This window comes from Rattus norvegicus, chromosome 7, assembly GCF_021556685.1.
Source record: "Rattus norvegicus strain SHRSP/BbbUtx chromosome 7, alternate assembly SHRSP_T2T, whole genome shotgun sequence".
Classification (NCBI taxonomy): Eukaryota; Metazoa; Chordata; class Mammalia; order Rodentia; family Muridae; genus Rattus; species Rattus norvegicus.
Window position 1 is genome coordinate 105,250,260 of NC_141540.1, and position 20,028 is coordinate 105,270,287.

Below are 20,028 nucleotides of genomic sequence, written 5' to 3' on the forward strand. Positions count from 1 at the left end.
CTCATTGGCTTGCTCCTCAGGCGTGTTCAGCACGCTTCCTTACAGAACCCAGGGCTACTAAAAAGGCTGGACCCTCCCCCATCAATCACAGATTAAGAAAATGCCCCTCGGGCTTGACTACAGGCTTTTTCTCAATTAAGGTTCTCTCTTCTCCAATGACCCTAGCTGTTGAGTTGACATAAACTAGCCAGCACACCTGGCACATATGCAAGGCCATGAGTTGAATCCCCACTACTGAATAAACCCAGTGTAGTGGTGCAAATCTGTAATCTCGGCACTCTCAGAAGGTGGAGGCAGGATAACCACAAACTCTAGACTTCATATAGCGTTTGAGGGGGGCCTGGGTTACAGGAGATCTTGTCTCAAAAAGGGGGAGGGAGGAACAATTCCATCAATAAATGGCTAATGAACTAGTATAGCTCTAAAAAGAAACACAAATGACTAATATATGTTTGGAAAAAATGTTCAATGCTCTTAGCTGTCAGAAAATGCAAACTAAAACTATTTTGAGAATTAGGAAGTGTTGAAGTTTTTAAAGTGTTGAATATCCTTGGCCATCAGGGAAATGCAAATTTAAATTTAAACTACCCCACCCATTCCCCATAGACTGGTTAATTAAAAAATAAAAAGACAACAAACACAACATCCCAGGTAAGGATGAAGGGAGAAAGGAACATGCATTTAGTACTAGAATGGAATAGAGAAAAATAAAAGTATGATATTTGCATGAAAATCAATTTGGAATGTTAAGCAAAATAAGCTAGACTCAGACAAAGAACACATTTTCTCTATGTGGAATGGAAAGGGGAAAGATAAAAATGGTACCTTAAGAGACTACTTGGATTTAATCTCTGGGACCCAAGTGATAGAGAACCAAATCCCACAAATTTGTATTAAAATTGGAACAAGAAATCGATGTAACAAAAGCTGAGAGCAGTTATCTGCACAGAGATAAAACATCATGGAAAAGGTCATAGACAATGAGGCCATGTCTATAACCTAAAGAGGCAATCATGATAGCAAATGACATATATTAATAGAGTCTCCCAAATTCACATAAATACTAAAGACTTTTGTTTGGTTGATTTTGTTTTTTGAGACAGGGTTGGGCAGCCCTGGCTGTGCTGGAACTCTGTAGACTAGGCTGGCCTTGAACTCATAGATCCATGCCTGCCTCTGCTTCTGCCTCCTGAGTGCTGGATGGAATTAGGTTTGTGCCACCACTGCCCAGCCTAAAGACATTTTTAACCAAAATTGCAAAATGATTTTTTTGAACTTAAATTCTGAAATTTATATCAAAAAATTCAAGAGCAATCAAAACATCCAACAAATCAAGTATGTCAGCTTGACCAAATAGTTTCAGGATACAAAATAATCTATAGTAGACATCATGGTACTGGTATGAAGACAAACTAGCAACACAAAGAAAATACAATATTGAAAAACAGAATATACACCCTAGGAACAAGCACACACTCACACATAAAATAGGCTGGAAGCATGGTGCTCACACATGTAGATCCCTGAAGAAAGGAGACTGCTGAACAGATTTTTTTTTTTTTTGGTTATTCACGTAAGAAAAAAAGTGCCTATACTATATCATAAATAAAAATAAATTTCCATGAGATTTAATCCCACGGGGAAATCTCAACTTTTGGAATGAAATTCAGAATACTTCTTTATGGTCCCAAAGTAGATACAAGCAAAGTGCTCACCCTATCAGTGAAAACACTAACAAATTTGATCAAACTAATTATCAAGAACTAATGTAGTGGCCCACAGCTAGAGCCCACAGCAAAAAGATTGAGTTTAAAACAGTCTGGAATACAAAGTGAGACTGTCTCAAAACAAACAAACAAGAACTGTTTAACATTTTAAAGAAACCAAATAGTAAATCACTGAGCTATAAAATACAACACACATACCCACGGAAGGATTACTATCTAGTATATGAAAATCCCTGCTAAATTTTGGTAGAATAAAGTTGATTTTCAAAATGAACCAGTTTTTAAAAAGTTCTAGATATGCATAATACAAATAGAAACAGTATCTTTGGTTTTTGACATATTTACAACCGTTAAAATGAATAAAGAAATCTGACATTAGACAGTTCCATGGTTAAGAGAACTTAATTGCTCTTCCATAGGAGTTTAGTTCCAAGCACCCACATCAGGCTGCCTGTAAGAGCAGTTCCAGAAAACTCAACATTCTCCTCTATCCTCTTTAGGCTCCTGCACTCATGTAGCATAATACAGACACACATGACAATATCAAATAGCATCCAACTGTGATTGTAAACTGTCATCAATCATATAAACTGTGTCATTGTATTAACTAAAAACACTGCACATCTTTTGACAATTTTATGCTCAGCTTCGAGTGTTTATAGCCTCACCCCATTTGTAGTTAAACTCCCTGTTTTCCTGGTATGCAGACAAAATGTGGTCACCAGCTTCCTGCTCCGGTCATCTGCTGCGACTATTATGGACTCTTTCTTCTACAAGTTGGTTTTGGTTGTATTATTTTATCACAGCAACAAAAGTTAAATAGAGTGGTTGTAGAGCCTTGACAGGGCAGATGGATTTTGAAGAGGCAGGATCAATTTTTAATGGGTAATAGATCTGCCCCATTAGTTTGACTGCAGTGACAGTATCATGGAGTGGTTACTGATAGAAGAGCTCAGTAAATTCTGTGTTTCATATGCTGCCTAATGTTCGTTAATTAAACAAGTGATTCAGGAACTAAATACATCTAAATCTGCATAAAATAACAATTCTTAGTCTTGCCACAAACAATTAAATTCTGAGTTGTTTCTAAGAATTCCCACTTTTCAAGCTAAAGTGATTATAATGTATACTAGTGCTTATAGTCTGTCACCCTTCCACAGAGGTTGCCTAAGTTCATTGGAAAACACCAATATTTATGTTACAATTCATTAGAGTAGCAAAATTATAGTTATGAATAGCAACAAAAGTAATTTTATGGTGGGGGCCACTACAACATGAGGAACTATATTAAAGGGTTCCAGTATTAGGGAGGCTAAGAACCTCTGGTTCTAGAAGACCTCATTCTAGAGACTGATATGACCATCTATCTCTAATAGTTGAAGCTACTGCAAGTCTGAAAATTCATCTCCTCCTCATGGAAAGCAGCACCTTCCTTTTTTGTCCTTAAAAGTTCAACCTAAAGCTACTTCCATTTTCAGTAGGCCTTGCCCTTGAACTCCAACCACCAGAGAACTGAAATCTCTGCAATTCCCAAGCAGCCTCACCCAGCTGTATGGTTATTCTTGCATCTATTTTTCTTGTCAGTGCTCTTTACTTGAGTAGGCAAACCCCAAGTACTAAGTGAAAACACACTGACTCTTCATCATGACACAATACCTGACAGAAGCAACTAAACATAGGAATTTTTTTATTGTCCCTCAGTTTTAAATGGTGAAACACTGAATGGCAGGAAGTGCATGGTGGCAGACGTGGCTTGTCTTCGGCATTGGAGTTCACGGTAGCCAGAACTCGGATGACAAGCCTGAGTTGATGACCCTCAATTCTCAACCCCGCAGTGACCCACCTCCACCAATCTGGCCCCACCTCCTGGAAATTCCATAACCTCTTCAAAGAACACCACTAGCCTGGGATCAGTGTTCAGTCTGTGGAAGGCATTTTACATTCAAAGCACAACAGTCACATTATTGAAGAAAGACAAATTCATGAAAATTATCTAAATTTGTTTTTCAAAAGAGCACAAATCTACTTTAATTGGTTTACTCTCTATTAATTTAAATTCTTGCAGGGTACAGCATCACATGGATTGTGTCCCATGGAAAGAGAAAGGATGCTTGAGAACTGGGCACCATTTATGCCCCTGTCTCCATGAGCTACAGGTCCCAGGATTATTCTTGTTTCGTTGGAAAAAGCTGTGTGTACCGCTTCAGACACCCCTTATTTAAGCAATACTGGCTTTATACTACAACCTTCTAGACATAGTTGCCTTCAGAAGTCCTGTTGCCAGCAGGAATTCATAGGCCTCAAATGACAGAAGAGCCTTTTTATCTTCAATATTTTTGTACTCTATTCAATATATACTTATAACAAAGGGTAACAGCATTGATATAAAGGTGAAAAATGTTTGACCTAAACTTTGAAATCACCTAGATCCCAGTCTGAATTCTTTATAGTACTGGGGTTAAAACTCTAGGACTCAAAAATGCCAGGCAAGCCCTACACCCATGAACCCCAGCCCTAATGCAATCTAAATTTTAGTTCTGACAACTGCTACCTGCAACACAGGACCACACAGTTCTGAAACATAGGTTTTCTAATATGGAAAATGGAATTAATAGCTTTCTTGTAGCACTATGCAAGAATTAAATGAATTAGTGCTATGAATAACAATACTGATTAAACATTTACTTTTTTGCAGATGCTGGAAGTTCCAGAAATACACAGGTCAAAAATGCTCCCTCCAAAAAAAATTTTTACCCCAAAAGAGTTACTGTTGAAATACACACACACACACACACACACACACACACACACACACACACACACACATGTATGTATGTATATGTTCATAATAATCTACCAACACTTGTTCGGTAGTTTGGATAGGAACGGCCCCCATAGGTTCAGATTTGAATGCTTGGTCATTAGAAAGTGGCATTACTTGATAGGGATTAGAGAGTATGGCCTTGTTGGAATAGATGTGCTAGAGAAAGTGTGTCACCAGGGATAGACTTTGGGGCTTCAAGTGCTCAAGTCAGGCCCAATTTTTGTTTTTGTTTTTGTTTTTTAAATATATTTTTCCTTCCCATCTCTATCTCTTCCTACTGACTGCAGATCCAAATATAGAACTTTCAACTCCATCACCATGTATGCCTGCATTAGGTTGTGCTTCCCACCATGATGACAATGAACTAAACACCTCTAAACTGCAATCAAGCCCCAATTAAATGTTTTCCTTTTTAAGAATTGCTGTGGTCATGGTGTCTCTTCACAGGAATAGAATTTATGACTAAGACAACTAGACTAATGGAACAGACTACAGTTATAACAAAGTTAGAAAACAAGACAGTATTAAAGTCAAGAACATATTCCAAATATAGACTGAGTTTGTTACATCACTCATGAAAATGTTCTGTTCTTTCTGATGATGTTGAAATCAGAATCCATTTATTGTTACTGCATTTCCTAAAGCACAATGTCTGATACTCTGCAGACTCCAGTATGTATACATATATGCTGAATGAGTGACTAAGCAAACATGATAGAAAAGATGAAGAAGTGTGGCTTATCTATGCTTAAGGCCACAAAGACTGATCGTTCTGCTAAAAAGATTTGTGTAGAAAAATGAGATAACATATACGTAAAAGATAACTGACAAAATTTGGACAAACATGCAATTTCTATTATAAATTAATGTAATAAAAAAAACCTTAAATTGAAATAGTCCAAGTGTCCACAATGGCTGTATAGGTGCTGGTTTTCCCAAACTGCCAAAATAACTCAATTGCCACAATCACTTTGCAGAAATACATAATTTATTACTGCAGGTCTTGATAGCAATCGAAGTAATGGTTTTTTTTTTAATGTTTAAAATGTCATGTCTCAACAGATATTTTACAGATGATTTAAAATTAGTCTACAGGTAATCTAGGATAAGAACAGACAAAATGGACTCAGGTATATATATATATATAAATAGCAACAAAATAAAATGCCTTGTCACATAATCTAAAACACAAAGTGCTCAAAATTCAACAAAGTCAATATGGGTTCTCCAATACACCAGATGCAAGGCAGAGTCAAAAATTGCTGAGTTAAAGAAAGCCTGCCCTCAAGATGTTCATGGTCTATGAAATGACATGTAAAAAGATTGCTACAAAACACTGTAATTAAATAAAATGCCACGATAGAGCTCTGTGGTTTAAACTGTATGGGGAGAGAGATGAGAAGTAATTTAATCGTGTCTAAAGAGTGTCAGAGAAAGCTAAGAAGCAAAGATTTCTGAGTTTGCCTTGTGTTAAAAAAAAAAAAAACAAAACATAGGCACTAACAACTTCTAGACATTTTCATATGCTTCAAATTTAGTAAAATAACTTTTTAAAAAAAGTTTTGTATTGGAAAAGAACAATAAAAAAAGAAAAAGAAAAATATTCCCTGCTAAAACAGGCATTTTAAACACCATTCATTTGATTATAACAAAGGGGTACTTGATGAAATGAAACTTAATTCGTAAAGAAACAGGTATGCTAATCTAGGGCAACAAAGAATTCAAAAAACAACGGAGGTTTCTCAATATCACTGAAAAACACAAAACCACACTAATTCCTCCAACTTCTCCAACTCTATCATCTCATTTTCTGTGCCTGAGTCTTCTATTTGCCCTCTTTTGTTTTTACTTGCTAAGAAGTAAGCATCCTGATTTCATATTTTGACTAAGCTGAAATTGTAAATCAAGGCAGGAGACACATTCAAATATAGCTATGCACTATATCAGGCCAGGAGTATAGCCTGTAATACTAACTGGAAGGAGGCTGAGGCAGGATGATTCAGTTCAAAGCCAAGCATTCACGATGAAACTGTATCTCAAAAATTCATATAGTAAGAAGGGAAATATGGAGGAAAGTGGTGATTATGCTAAGTGGACAAAGTAAAGATCAATTATTAACATTCCATCATTTTTAAATTTTTTAAAAATTATTTTATTGTATATGTAGAAGTGTTTTTCCTACACATACATTTGTGCACCAAGTGTGTGCCTGGTACAGAGAGAAGCTTGTAGAAGACATTGGGTCCTCTGGAACCAAAGTTAGTAACAGTTGTGTACTATGTGGGTGCTGGGAACAAAGCTTGGGTCCTCTAGATGAGCAGCCTGTGCTCATTAAGTGCTAAGCGTCTCTCTTACCCTTAATCCATCAATATCTATACAGTATTATAAATTATCCATTTATTATTAAGTTAACCAACCACTTCCTAATCTTTTTTCAGACAAAGTATTTTCAAGCCCACAGTCAACTATATACAGTCAATGCTAATTAGGAAATAATTGCCAATGTTGACTAATGGATTATTTACTTATTTTTTTTTGTACTAAAACCTGAAACTAGTGTTAAAATGTGAGTTACATAATTTAATGATAATCAATAGCTTCTATTCAGATAAACATTAACAGTCATTTTTAGAGTGCCACCTGCCCTCTCCTATGGCTAAGCATCTGGGTCCAAGTTTTTAGTAAACAAATATTCACAGGCTCTGAAAGTATTATCAGAGAGAAAGACTTTTGAGGAGAGACAGACTGAAGAAGATACATTTTTAAGTAAGAGCTGTAACAAACAAGCCCGCTCCTCATGACCTGCAACTATTTGAAAATTAAATAACCACAACACTGGAGGAACACATGCCCCCAACACAACATTTTTTTTTTTTTTTTGGTTCTTTTTTTTCCGGAGCTGGGGACCGAACCCAGGGCCTTGCGCTTCCTAGGTAGGCGCTCTACCACTGAGCTAAATCCCCAGCCCCCCAACACAACATTTTTAAAATATCAAAAAAAAAAAAAGTTTAAAACTTTCCAGGTACAGAGAAAACAGACACATATTTTAACAAAGTCAGAACCTAAGAACAGCTGGTAAGTTTTTCCTGTTTGTTTTCTTCTTTTGAGACAGGGTTTCACTATGTTGCCCTGGCTGGCCCTGGAACTTGCTATATAGACCAATCTGGCCTGGATCTCAAAGATCAGCCTGCCAGTGTTGTTGTTGTTGGTGGTGGTGGTGGTTGTTGTTGTTATTATTATTATTTTTTTTTTTACAAAGTGCTCTCTCTATAATAAAATTGTTCCTTTTATTCCACAATTCCAACTTACCCAGAAGACAATAATGAAAGACTTTCCATCTCGGTTCATTTCTTTAATCCCCTAATTTAATTTATATGCTTTCTCATATGCATTAATGAAATTATTTTTATTCTTCAAAAGTATTCCTAATCTCCAACATTCAGGATATATTTCCTATCAACAAGTAGGACAAGTATCATAAGTCCTAAAATCCATTTCTGGTTCTCTTTAAAAATTATATGGATGGATGCATGCATATATATATTAGCTCCCTTAACACCTCACCACATTTTTAAGTCTTTTTTTTTAATGTTATTATATATTATATTTATGGTACGTGTGTACCCACTCCACAGAGTATGTGTGGAGGTGGAGGACATCTTGGGGGGGGGGGGGGAGTCAGTTCTCTCTTTTCATTATCTGGAACTGGGTTCTGGAGATTAAATTCAGATGGTCAAAATTTGGAGGCCAAGAGCCTTTAGCCTCTGAGCCATCTTAACATGTCTACACTTTATTTCTTGAGATAGAATTTCTCAGTGAATCCGCAGTTCATTAAATCAGGTAGGTTGGCTGGCCAATCAGCTCCTGAGACTGGCCTGTCTTTGCCTCACCAGCACTAGAGTTAGAGATGCTCGACATCAAGGTGTTGACATGTGTGTTAAACTCAGGCCTCATTCTTCACATTGCTGCCACTAAACCAACTAAGCCAAGGCTTGCAAGGTGTTTTACAATTCACCTGAGTAAGGGTCATCTGTTGGCTAAATCCAAAACAAGAATTTCACTTTCATATCTTCTTATGCAACACGTTTCATGTGTAATCTGGAACTAGATGTGGAGCCCACACTTTTGACCCCAGCACTCACACAAGAGAGCAGTGGATCTTTCTGCATGTGAAGCAGCCTGGTCTAAACAGTGCGTTTCAGGCCACACAGACCCTGCCACCAAAAAAAAGGAAAGTAATCCCACAAAAGTAGCTACTGTTAAGACTTTGCTTTGTACAAGTTTGTCATGGAAAAACTTAGTTTCAACTTTAAAACAACATACAAAGCTGGGTATATAACTCTTGTCCATTGTGGATAAGGCTTTGGGTGGGTTTGAGCTGCAACAAAAATTAATTAAGTACAAAAATATTTCACTTACATAATTTTATTATACAAGTTTCCTAATTAATTTAAATATATCTTTTCAAAATTCAAATTTCTAGCAAGTCAATGTTATTGTAGTTTTTAACCTACCCAGTCTTGTCATTCTTCAGGTCCCAAAACTTCTAAAAGCTTCCATTTACGAGAGTAAATTACCTTTTATGATAGTAAGTACTGTTTCTACATCCTTTTAATAATGTTTACAGCACTGAATATGATTTTTAAGTTACATATTCATCATACGAAATACTATGTAAGAAAAATTCAAACAGCAGGAGAGTTTCTGATAGCAGGATTTGACCTCCCCTGACTATCCAAAGTCCCTGTTTCTGACCTTATCTTAAGCTATATCAGGGCTATGGGATTAACTCATAAAAGGCCAAACAGCGAAGGCTTTTTTTCCTTTATTCACATGTTAAACTGAGCAAATTGAAGTTGTTCTCATGATAACAAACATTTATAGACCCTTTGGCCCTATCGATACTTCTTGTCACCAAATGCATTAAAAAAGATGATACAGTACTAAACTCAGAGCAGATGTTTAAAAACCTATGTTTGAAACTGGACTTGGGGATTTGTTTTGTTCAAGCTTCACACAGGATGTTATTCATTTTATTCATACAATACACATTTGAACATTTGTTTTAAAGTCATCTTCCCAAAAGTAAAATAAGAAAACCTACTTTCACTACCAACAAAAGATACACCCAGTAATTAATCTCATAAGTCAATATCTCAAAGAATTACAAGGGTGTCTAAGAAAAACAACCAGATCTCTTTTAAAGCGGTCAGTAAGTGTATTCACAAAAAAGAAAAAGTCAAAACCCCAGAAGATCAAGTGTGGGCAAATGTGCCCTGTGTGGAATGTGAAGAATGTGTGTATTCACATGTCTTGAGTATGTCTGTACAGATGATTGGGAAGATGTTCACCCGGTGACTATCAACATGGTGGTTTTAGTTTTCTATATTGTTTTAATAAACATGATCACACGGTTTGACAAGAAGAAAGTTATTGCCTGGCATGGTGTCAAGTTTATATTCCCAGCTACTTGTGAGCCTATAGCAGGAAGATCATGAGTTCAAGTACTATCTAGGCATCTCTTTCAAAATAAAAAGTAAAAAAAGAAAAAACAAAAAACAAAAACAAAAAAACAAAAGGGAGCTAGGAACACAGCTTAGTGGTGGACTGGTTGGTAGCAGTGTGGGTTCCTAGATTCAATCTTCAGTCCTAAAAAAAGGTAGACAAGAGGAGACTATTGTTACTGACTATTAAAATATGGTAGGAAAAATTATCATTATCAGGAAAAGGGCATCCAGATGGCTCAGTTACTGAAGTGCTTGCTATTTAAGTCTGAGGACCTGAGTTTAGAGCCCCAACACCCACATATAAAATTAACCTTTGTAATATGTGCCCATAATACCAATCCTAGAGAGACAGATCCCTAAAATTTGATGGTCAGCCAGTCTGACAAGTTCCAGGACAATGAAAGATTCTCAAAGGTAAGGTAGAGAGTGATAGAAGATATTGAGCTGCAACCTCTGCAACCTCTAGCTTAAACATAGAGATGAAAAAAAATATATATATATATAAACAATAGTAGCAGTCATATGGTACTAACAAAGATAGAGATCAACGAAAACAATTCTTGTGAAAATGTTTTACTAGCACATGTTAATTACATAATAAATGGGGTTTTTTCAGAACATTTCCCTACAAGTACACATATATTTCAATCATGTTCACCCCTGCTACCCTTTTGTCGTCCTCCCTATATACTCTCTGGTCCCTTCTTCTTCCTAAATGGTCACCCTGCTTTTATTTATCTTTTTATTTTGGTGATCTAATGGCACCTTATCAGGTGCTACACTAAGCAAAATGTCTCTCCTTCTCCACTAACTATTAACTGTATAAACATCACCATTTCTGTTGCTCTGACAAAACACCAAGACCAAGGCAACTTTTAAAAGAAAGCATTTAATTTGGCTCATAGCTTCGCTGTTAAGAGGCCACAATGGTTTAAAAAAAAAGGGGGGGGGGGAGTAATGGTAGCATGAACAGCTGAGAGCTCATATCTGAATCCACAACTAAGAGGCAGGGACACACTAGAAAGAATCTTTTGAAACCTCAAAGCTCATCCCTAGTGACACACACACCTCCTCCAACAAAGTCACATCTGCTAATCCTTCTAAAATGGTTTCACCAACTGGAAACCATGAATTCAAACCTATGAGCCCACAGATGCCATTCTCATTCTAACTACCAAATAACTCAAAAGAGACCACTAAAAAAATTTTAAAAGCCACAAACTGAGAGAAAATACTTAAGAAATAATGTAACTGATAAAAGACTTGGGTCCATAATGTAAGGACCATTAAAATTCAACTGAAATACAAATAGTTCATGTACAAAGTATATTTCAATGAAACTGCTTTTTAAAGAGTAATTTAGTGAAATATATTCTTTAAGATCATTGCTGAGGTTGGGTAAATAAAACAATTTTAAAGCTTTTTTATTCTTTTTCAAAGACAGAGGCTGGTCACCCACTACAATTCTTAATAAATACATATCTATCAATGCAAACAGACCCCTACGAGTTCATACTACATACCAAAGACAACAGTGGCCAGTTGCCAACACCACTTATATACCATAATGGAATAGGCACATTTACTTCAAAGGATGCCAACCCAGGTTATTTGTACTTGTTTCTACATACTACTCTATAGATACAAAGGGAAAAAATTAACTATATCCACATTTTAACATGGAAATCCTAATTATCAAAGACATGATTACCAAAATACTTTAATCCTTGATTTTGACGTACCTACATTTCCCACTAGCAACTTACAGCCATCTCTGACATAACTAGACTGACAATTTCAAGTATCTAAATTCATGAACACTTTGATTTAAATGAAGTAAATGAAGTTAAGTATTTTACTTTTGGAAATAATGTATGATGTGTTGTAAGACATTAACTATGTAAGACAACACAAACTTTGAAGGTAATTAAAAATCTTCATTGACTAAAGTTAACTTGTTTAGAACCAGGAATGGTAGCTAGTTCACATGTGCAATCCCAATACTTTGGGAAGCTGAAAAGAAGAGGACGACTGTAAAGTCTGAGAACAGCCTAAGCTACACACTGAGTTTCAAGCCAACCTGGGCTACAGAAAATTAATTAAACCTGTATCAAGGTCATACTTACAGGTTGATATATATCAAGAAAATGAATAATCAGGGCTGAACAGATGGCTCAGTTGCTAAACGCATTTGCTACTCCTTCAGAAGACCCAGGTTTGGTTCCAGGAGATCTGGTGCCCTCTTCTGGCTTCCACATATATGAGGCAAGAATGTGGTACACATACAAATAAAGGCAAAATATAGATGAGGCAAAACACACATTAAAGTAAAAATAAATAAGCCTCAAAAGAAAATGAACTCCAATGACAATGTGTACTGTTCTTATATGCAGGAACCTTTTTTAAAAAGCAGATTTACCAAGACAATTTACATATATATGTAAGAAAATTACACTATGTAGCTAACTTTTGCATATTTTGAGGAGGTACCAGCTGTCCTTTACTATACCATCTTTCTAAGATTTCTATACAGTCAACAGCTATGAAAATAAAAATCCTGTCCCCTTCTATAGGACAGGACTGCTTTCAGTCCTTTGTATATTTGATAACGTATCCCTCCAGAACAAAACAAGCCCCCTATGAAAGATCTAGGTTTCCTAAAGGCAAAACTTAACTAAAGTATTAACCCAACGTTTTCAAGTATTACCTAGCACTTTTTACTCTGCACAATAAAGCTCATAAATTATCATCACTACTGATAATCTAGTTACTACTACTGCTTACTACAGAGGATATGCTAGAGAAGGACGCAAGACTTTTGCAGCTTCCACCAGCATTCATAAAAATGTGAATGGAAATTTAGAAACTTGAAATAAGGTTTAATCTCAGACTAATGACTTTTAATATTAAATTTTGGCATTGAGATTACAATGCTGCCAAGAGCCAGGACTTTCTAAGAGAAAGAATAAAAGTTCTGGGGAATAAAACAGCATCCCAAAATCCAAGAGTGACCCTAGTAGTTGGTAGGGAGATGATTAAACACTTCTCTATCCGCCTACCCATACCACTGTCCTACCTGTTAGCTGAATCAATGTTTTGTAACCATATAAAAAGAAGTGAACTAGAAATGTGATACAAATTGTAACTTGGCAACTTTCTCCCATCTTCACTGATGGAAAGGATACATAATGAAATAATACAAACAATGAAATGATACATAATAAAAATGGGTCAGGTCAGAGCTGGGTTTTGTAGGGCCAATGGACCTCCTAAGCTAAAGTAAGGATAAGGAAGAGGGAATCCTTCAGTGAACAGTCTTTAACCTTGCACATTACTGCCACACAGAACAAATATTAAGATTCTAATATGATCTCTTGTCATATCATATTCCCATGCACTGGCCATTTATCTGCCTGGCCCATTTCCCAGGTCCTACCTTGGAAAGCGATACACACAGGACGGTTCACCTTGATTCTAAGACTGGAAACCCACATAATGTATTAGCACATAAGTCACTGTGCTGAAGTTGACAAAAACTAGAGACAGGTGTGAAAAGGGACCTCAACAGAGGAATTGCTTCCATTAGACAAAACTGGCCCATGGGCATGTCTATGGGTCAATTTGTAGCAAGCCCACTGTGAGTAGTGCTATCCAGGAGAAGGTGGTCCTGAGTTATATAAAAAGAAAAACTAAACAAGATATAGTAAGCAACTCATAGCAGAGCTGTTCTCTAATTCTAAGTCCCTGCTTTGGCTTCCATGGAAGGACAATAACTTGTAAGCCATATAAATTTGTTTATACTCCAAGCTAGTTTTGGTCAGTATTTTATCAGGGGAATAGAAAGAAAACCAGAACACTCATATTTTCTACTTTTTCTATTTTCTATAAGAAGGGACCACAATTGATTTTTTTTTAACTGTTATATTGATTTGTACTATTTGGGTAAATTAATGGCCATTTATATACCAAGAATTATGCCATATGTCAAAGAAAAGAATTAATATTCAGCTTCCTCTGTTGTGCGAAGATATATAAAACACACCAACAACCATGTTGCCAACCTATAATACCAACACTAGGGGGGCTGAGACAAGATTTCAAATTGAAGACCAACCTAAACTACACAATTAGACCCTGACTTTAAAGCGGGGGTGGGGTGGGGGGATGGGGGGTGTCGAGAGACAAAGAGAGTAACCTACAACAATAATGTCACAGGGTTATAAGGAAGACAGGCATTTCCATTTTACTGTTTTAGAAGTTTGTTCAGAGATAGTGTCATGTAACCAAAGCTGGCCTTGAACTTGTAATCCTACCTCCACCTCTCAAATGCTAGGATTATGGGTGATTTGGTACTCCCATTTTTATAATCTCAGGATCTTCCTATTTCAAACTAAAACTTAAATGTCATGGTTTATGTCCACATACACTGTTTTGTAAATCCATTGTACAATTTTACAATGGAAAGAATCTCTAAGTTAAAAAAAAAAAACTACAGATGTGTACTTCAAGGGACTAAAGCACAAAGGTCAGTAGTAGAGCATAGGCAGAAACTTGTGTAAGGCACTGGTTTTAATCTCAATCAGAGAAAGGAAAAAGAGTGGCATATGATCACTCAAGACCTAGTTAAATCTCAGATTCATTTATATGAGTGCATTCAATTCTCTATTACCCTTACTAAGAAGACAGAGGTGGCACAAGTAATCCCAACTAGTAACATGTAGTATGTCATAATTCTTTTTCTTAGCAAATGATATCCAAAAATGCTTATTCTAACCTACAATTAGGTATCATTTGAATCACCAGAAAGCATGCCAACTGATGACTAGAAGAAGTGTTCCAGACAGTTATCATTCCAAGATTTAACATATGCCACACGGTGCACTAGGTAAAGTACACTAAGTAGAAATTACTGCAGGGGAGAAAGAATGCCAATGTTCAGAGCTTCAGTATTCTACACAATACATACTACTGAATCTTTCCCCTGAGGAATATGTACCTGATCAAAACAGCTACAAAAATGGTTTTGCATCATGTTTTCTAGCTAAAGAAAAGACCCCAAGAGTGTATTTTTACAAACCGGCCATTCTCACCCATGACTGTATTATTCATATGTGAAGACATAAAAAGTGTAGGTACATCTATTCTGTATGTTTGTATGTGTATTTATAGAGTATGAAAACTTTAAGAATGGTTTCCTTGTTCGAAGTTTTTACAAATGGCACTGATTTGCATTCTATTTATTTGCTTGAGTGGAAAGGGGAGGAAGTTGTTACTGGTAAACAAGAATGTATACACTCCAAGGAGAAGATAGAACAAGCAAACATTATCCATCTGGCTGAAAAGTTGAGATTTCTTGTCTGAAGAATACTCTCTAAATATTTAATGTAAATACGACTTCAAACTAATACCTTAAAAATGTATTTAGGGGTTGGGGATTTAGCTCAGTGGTAGAGCGCTTGCCTAGGAAGCGAAAGGCCCTGGGTTCGGTCCCCAGCTCCGAAAAAAAGAACAAAAAAAAAAAAAAATGTATTTAAAGACTGAGTCAAAACGGTATTCTACCTAGAAGCCATCTGAACAAATAGTCAAAGCTCTTTGAGCCTTAGTTTCCTGATGTTGATCAAGAATGAATTACAAGTTAACCCTTGTCTTCCAGGGTTGTCACCAAGCTAACTTAGTGGGTATAAGGCAGCTGCTCAACATAGCAGCCTAGCACCTGACTCCTCATCTGTCAGCCAACCATATCAGTATTTATCTAACAAGACTGTTTTATAATTAAACCATGTCTTAGAGTACTGCCTTGGCCTAAAGAAGCCTAAAACAAAGTGTTAGCTACTGGTAACATATCGGCACGACTACTCCAAAACTGAGTTACCACTGCACTGTTGGATTATGCCATCTTTGCTATGTGAAAAAAAACCTTTGACTACTGTTCATGAATGCTAGCAAGATATATGTATCAAATACCCATTTGATTCTTTTTTTTTTTTTTTTTTTTTTCGGAGCTGGGGACCGAACCCAGGGCCTTGCGCTTCCTAGGCAAGCGCTCTACCACTGAGCTAAATCCCCAACCCCTCAAATACCCATTTGAAATAAACAAATCCAGTCTATAAATTAGAACACAAATAACACTCTTCTTTGTCCCCTAAAGATCTCAAAATAACCCAATATTGCAAATTCAAAATATTCAGTACCCTTGAGAATCTGCAACTCAGAGCAATCAACATCTTTCTCTAAAACTTTGTCAAATAGTTACAATAGTTTCAAAGTGCTGTTACAGTATAGGATGCCCAAAATATTAACAATTCGTACACTATATACCCAGCAGAAACTGCTAAGATGTGCTATAAAAGAAAAGGATAACCAAAAATAATAGACAAAATATAAACACCAACACAAGTGTTTTCAAATAATACAGTCCTTTGCTCTCCTTTAACAGGGAAAGAGAAAATTATAGGCTCTAACAACTGAAGCATCCATACTTAGTAAGACTGATAATCCCGGCATTTCCCTAAGGAGACTAGGAGTAATGTGAAAAAACATCACTCTGCACTTCTCCATCAATTACTGTTTACTAAGTAGAGATAAATGGTTATTTCAACTGCGAGTCAAACAATCTTGAACATGGTACCATTCCACACACATTATGTTTAACCTATTTTCAGAGAGCTCAGAGAAATTAATTTTTAAACTCCATTAAATATCACTTATACTATATTAGAAATCAACTGCCTTCACTCTTTGCTGGGACAACCAAAAGCAACTTATTAACCTAGCTGTCCTTGATCAAATGGTCTCTTTCTTAGTAAAGAAAAAAGTATACTCAGCTCAATTATGTGTAACACTACAGAACCATCAGCATTTTACAAAGCAAGGCTTTCCTCCCAGGCAGCCACCATCACTACTGATGCTATAAGGGATTTTCTAAATCATCTAGTAAAACCACTCTGAAAAAAAAAAAAGAGTTAGAAATCTGATTGCTGGGACAAATGAGATCGCTCAAGCCCGGCTACTTTAGTTCAATCCCTGAATCCCATGGCTAAGGAAAAAAGAAAATCAACTCCACAGAATCACAGTCAAACTCCTGCACTTTCACACACAAACACATCAATTCTTTCCTTTTTTTTTTTTTAAGAGAAATCTGTAAAGTGGCTATTCACAGCCTAAAGTGGGGGGGGGGGACCTCCAAGCCCAAGAACAACAACAACAACAACAACAAAAACAAACAAACCAAAAACCAAAAACAAAACAAACAAAAACCCTAGTTGCTAAGAAAGGGCAAAGTATTAGAAAATGCTGCTGTTGCCATTACAGGGTGGCATGGCTGCAGTTATATGTGGCATGTGTGCTCGGAAATGAACTGGAGTTCACCATAATGGACTATGAAAGTCACAGTGCAAAAAGTGCTGTTAGTTCATTTTATAGATGCCGACTTGGCAGTTTCAGTTAAACTTTACAACAGACTATCAAATACGCTCCAACTACAGTCATTCTCATCACTAAGCTTCTGTTTCCATTATTAAACACAACTAAAGAATTAAAAGGATCTGTGTGTTTTTTTCTTGGGATATACTAATCTAAAACTATGTGCAATAAGGTGCCAAACACAAGTGACAAAAGTTGCTTTGGTTATGGGAAAGCACTCTTATAGAACATCAGTATATCAAACTGCAAGACTCAAAGAACTCAAGATTGATTGGCACATTTTTCTGCAGCAGGGCTCAAAGGTGTCAAAGTCAGTACACTTCAGGAAAAGGGAGAAAGTGTCAACGAGTCAGAACACTTGGCTTTATCCAGAATGGCATTCTGTGGTTCAAGGGTTCAGGCATTCCAGCAGTATTTGGAAGAGAAGATACAGGAGTGTAAGTAAGTGTTGTCAGAGACAAGAAAAAGTCCCACTAACAGTACAAACAGGTAATGCTGCAAAGCAGGCATGGAATCACAGAAAAGAACACTTTTTGACTCATTTTATGCTCAAGAGAAAAATTAATGTACCAAATACGAGGGAGGCGGTGTGGCCCAAAGAAGCCACGAGGTTACACACACACCCCGATGGCCAATCTCACGAGACTCTGACAGACATAGATTTGGGTAAGTGTGTGTGTTGGAAACACACTAAGACCACACCCTAGGATTGAGTATCTGGACTTTAAACGCCGGGAATTAAAAGTTAAAAGGTCTGGTCTCATAGGTGAAAGATGCAGCGATGGTAGCAAAGACACGCAAACCCTCCACTGGCGCAGGGTGTCCGGGCAAAGCGTAGCGTGGTCCGAGGACCCGGTGAGGGCCCCGGGAGAGCTGGCCCAGAGAGAAGGGGCGCCGGGGTACGGAGGAGCCTGGGAGCCGGGCCATAGCGGAGCACCGGGGCAGAAAGGAAGGCAAAGAAGCAGGGGAGCCGAAAAGCGCCCGGCACCGGGCCGCTGGCTCCCGCACGCGCCGCGACCCGGGCGGAAGAGAGGACCCCGAGAATGAATGGGCGGAGGCCGGGCCCAGGGAGGGCCGGGAGCGCGCAAGGCGGCCGCGCGGCCCGCCGCGGCGCAAGGGGCGTGAGGAGACGACCGGCCGGTCACTCACCCGCCGCGAACTCAAGCACTCGGCCGCGCTTCTTTCAGCCGCCGGAGGCTCCTCACGGCGCTAGAGGGAGCCCCGGGCCCGGAGCGGGCGGCGGCGGCCGGACCGGGAGCCCCTCCGCACCTGCCCCTCTGGCGGAGCGGCGAAGAGCTAAGCGACGGCGGCGACGGCGGCTTGGAGTGGGGAGGGCAAGAGACCCGGATGTACAGGGTAACGGCGAAGGGGGAGGGGGGAGTGCCAGGAAGTGAGGGCGCCGCGGACCTGTCCGGCCATGCGCATGCGCCGCGCGACCGCTGCGCAAGGTAAAGCCTCGACCGTCCTCTCCGCCCTCTTCTCCCACCCCTCGAGAAAGGGGCGGGACGCGGCCGGAGACAGGTGGTCCGGCGCGCCCCAAGGAAAGCTGGGGGGCGCGGCCAGGCCGCACAAGACCACGCCCTCCCTTAAAGGGGCAGCACCTTCGCGGGAGGGAATGTCGGCGGTTGCGAGGGTCTTAACTGTGGCGGTGAACAATTTACAGGTCAACAGGCTCAGAAAGAGACCAAGGCTCTGAGCTAAACCCAGGGAGACGCCGCATTCCAGCATCCCGCACCTGAAGAGGCCTGGCTCCTGGCAGCAAGCCTTTCCCCTCGGGCCTGGTACTGAGCGCCTCTCGCGCTTCCAGAGGCAGCTCTGGCACTAGGCAGGATCCCCAGGGCCTAGGGAGAAACACCGTTATCGCCTGAGATGCTATCGCAGAGACGCCCTTGGGAGGTGTTAAATGATCAGTCTGGGAACAGAAATGAGACTCCACTTGATAACGTGGCTTTCCACGCACAATCTTTGAAATAACTCAGACCCTTGTTCTGGGGTCGATTCGACAGAAACGTCGAGTGGGCTCCGATTCTGATGTGATGTAGGGCTACGACACTTAATTACTTCTCTAATCCCACTGTCACTCTTGGAAAAATAAATGCTCCTTCCCCTTCTGTACACACACACAAAAAGGTCTCATCAGCATTAGCACTGAAATATAAATGATTAACATAGTTACCTCTCCCATGACTATATTTAGTTTGCTGAGCACAGCACTAAGATAGAACTAAAGAGAAGAGTTTTGGGCATTTTGGGGTTAAGACCCCAACTGAAAATCCCATGGAAGTATGGACTCTCTTTTTTTCTCCCTAGGAGGATGCATATGAAAACACAAATCTTTATACGATGATTTCCGACTCATGAACTTAGGGACAGTTGGAAACCCTAATCATAAACCCTTTACTCCGGAACAGAGATCATTTGAGAACCACCGGCCTTAATAAATGTAGCCAGTTAATCTGGTGTCTTCTACTGTAGTAAGCCTTTGTCTTGGTCAGTCCGTCTGCCTCTTCAATTTCATGAAGACAATATAGTATGCAATAGAGTCAGG

At 38.6% G+C, this 20,028-nt stretch overlaps 2 protein-coding genes across 10 annotated transcripts in view; one reads left to right on the forward strand and one right to left on the reverse strand.

Moving 5' to 3' along the window:
* Positions 1–20,028, reverse strand: part of Cyrib (CYFIP related Rac1 interactor B) — a 124,970-nt gene that overhangs the window by 43,104 nt on the left and 61,838 nt on the right. For 4 of the 8 annotated variants that reach the window (XM_087556467.1, XM_087556459.1, XM_087556465.1 and 1 more), the window contains exon 1: positions 18,630–18,807. The gene's annotated coding sequence lies outside the window, so the exon portion shown is untranslated. 8 annotated transcript variants of the gene reach the window in all.
* LOC120093676 (uncharacterized) lies at positions 18,168–19,954 on the forward strand. 2 transcript variants are annotated; one of them, XM_087559813.1, is made up of 3 exons: positions 18,168–18,836; positions 19,144–19,261; positions 19,791–19,954. In XM_087559813.1, exons 1-2 carry the CDS (start codon positions 18,524–18,526, stop codon positions 19,179–19,181), a joined length of 351 nt encoding a protein of 116 aa, XP_087415939.1. In that variant the 5' UTR covers positions 18,168–18,523; the 3' UTR covers positions 19,182–19,261; positions 19,791–19,954. The 2 variants fall into 2 exon arrangements, 1 of the variants encoding a protein (XP_087415939.1); XR_015625631.1 differs by having other exon boundaries at positions 18,567–18,928.

What these genes read in the sequence shown, in the direction of transcription:
- LOC120093676 (XM_087559813.1), top strand. Translation starts at nt 18,524, where the DNA reads ATGAATGGGCGGAGGCCGGGCCCAGGGAGGGCCGGGAGCGCGCAAGGC. An exon ending in AAGAGACCCGGATGTACAGG is followed by an intron (nt 18,837 to 19,143) that starts GTAACGGCGAAG and finishes AACAATTTACAG; the next exon opens with GTCAACAGGCTCAGAAAGAG.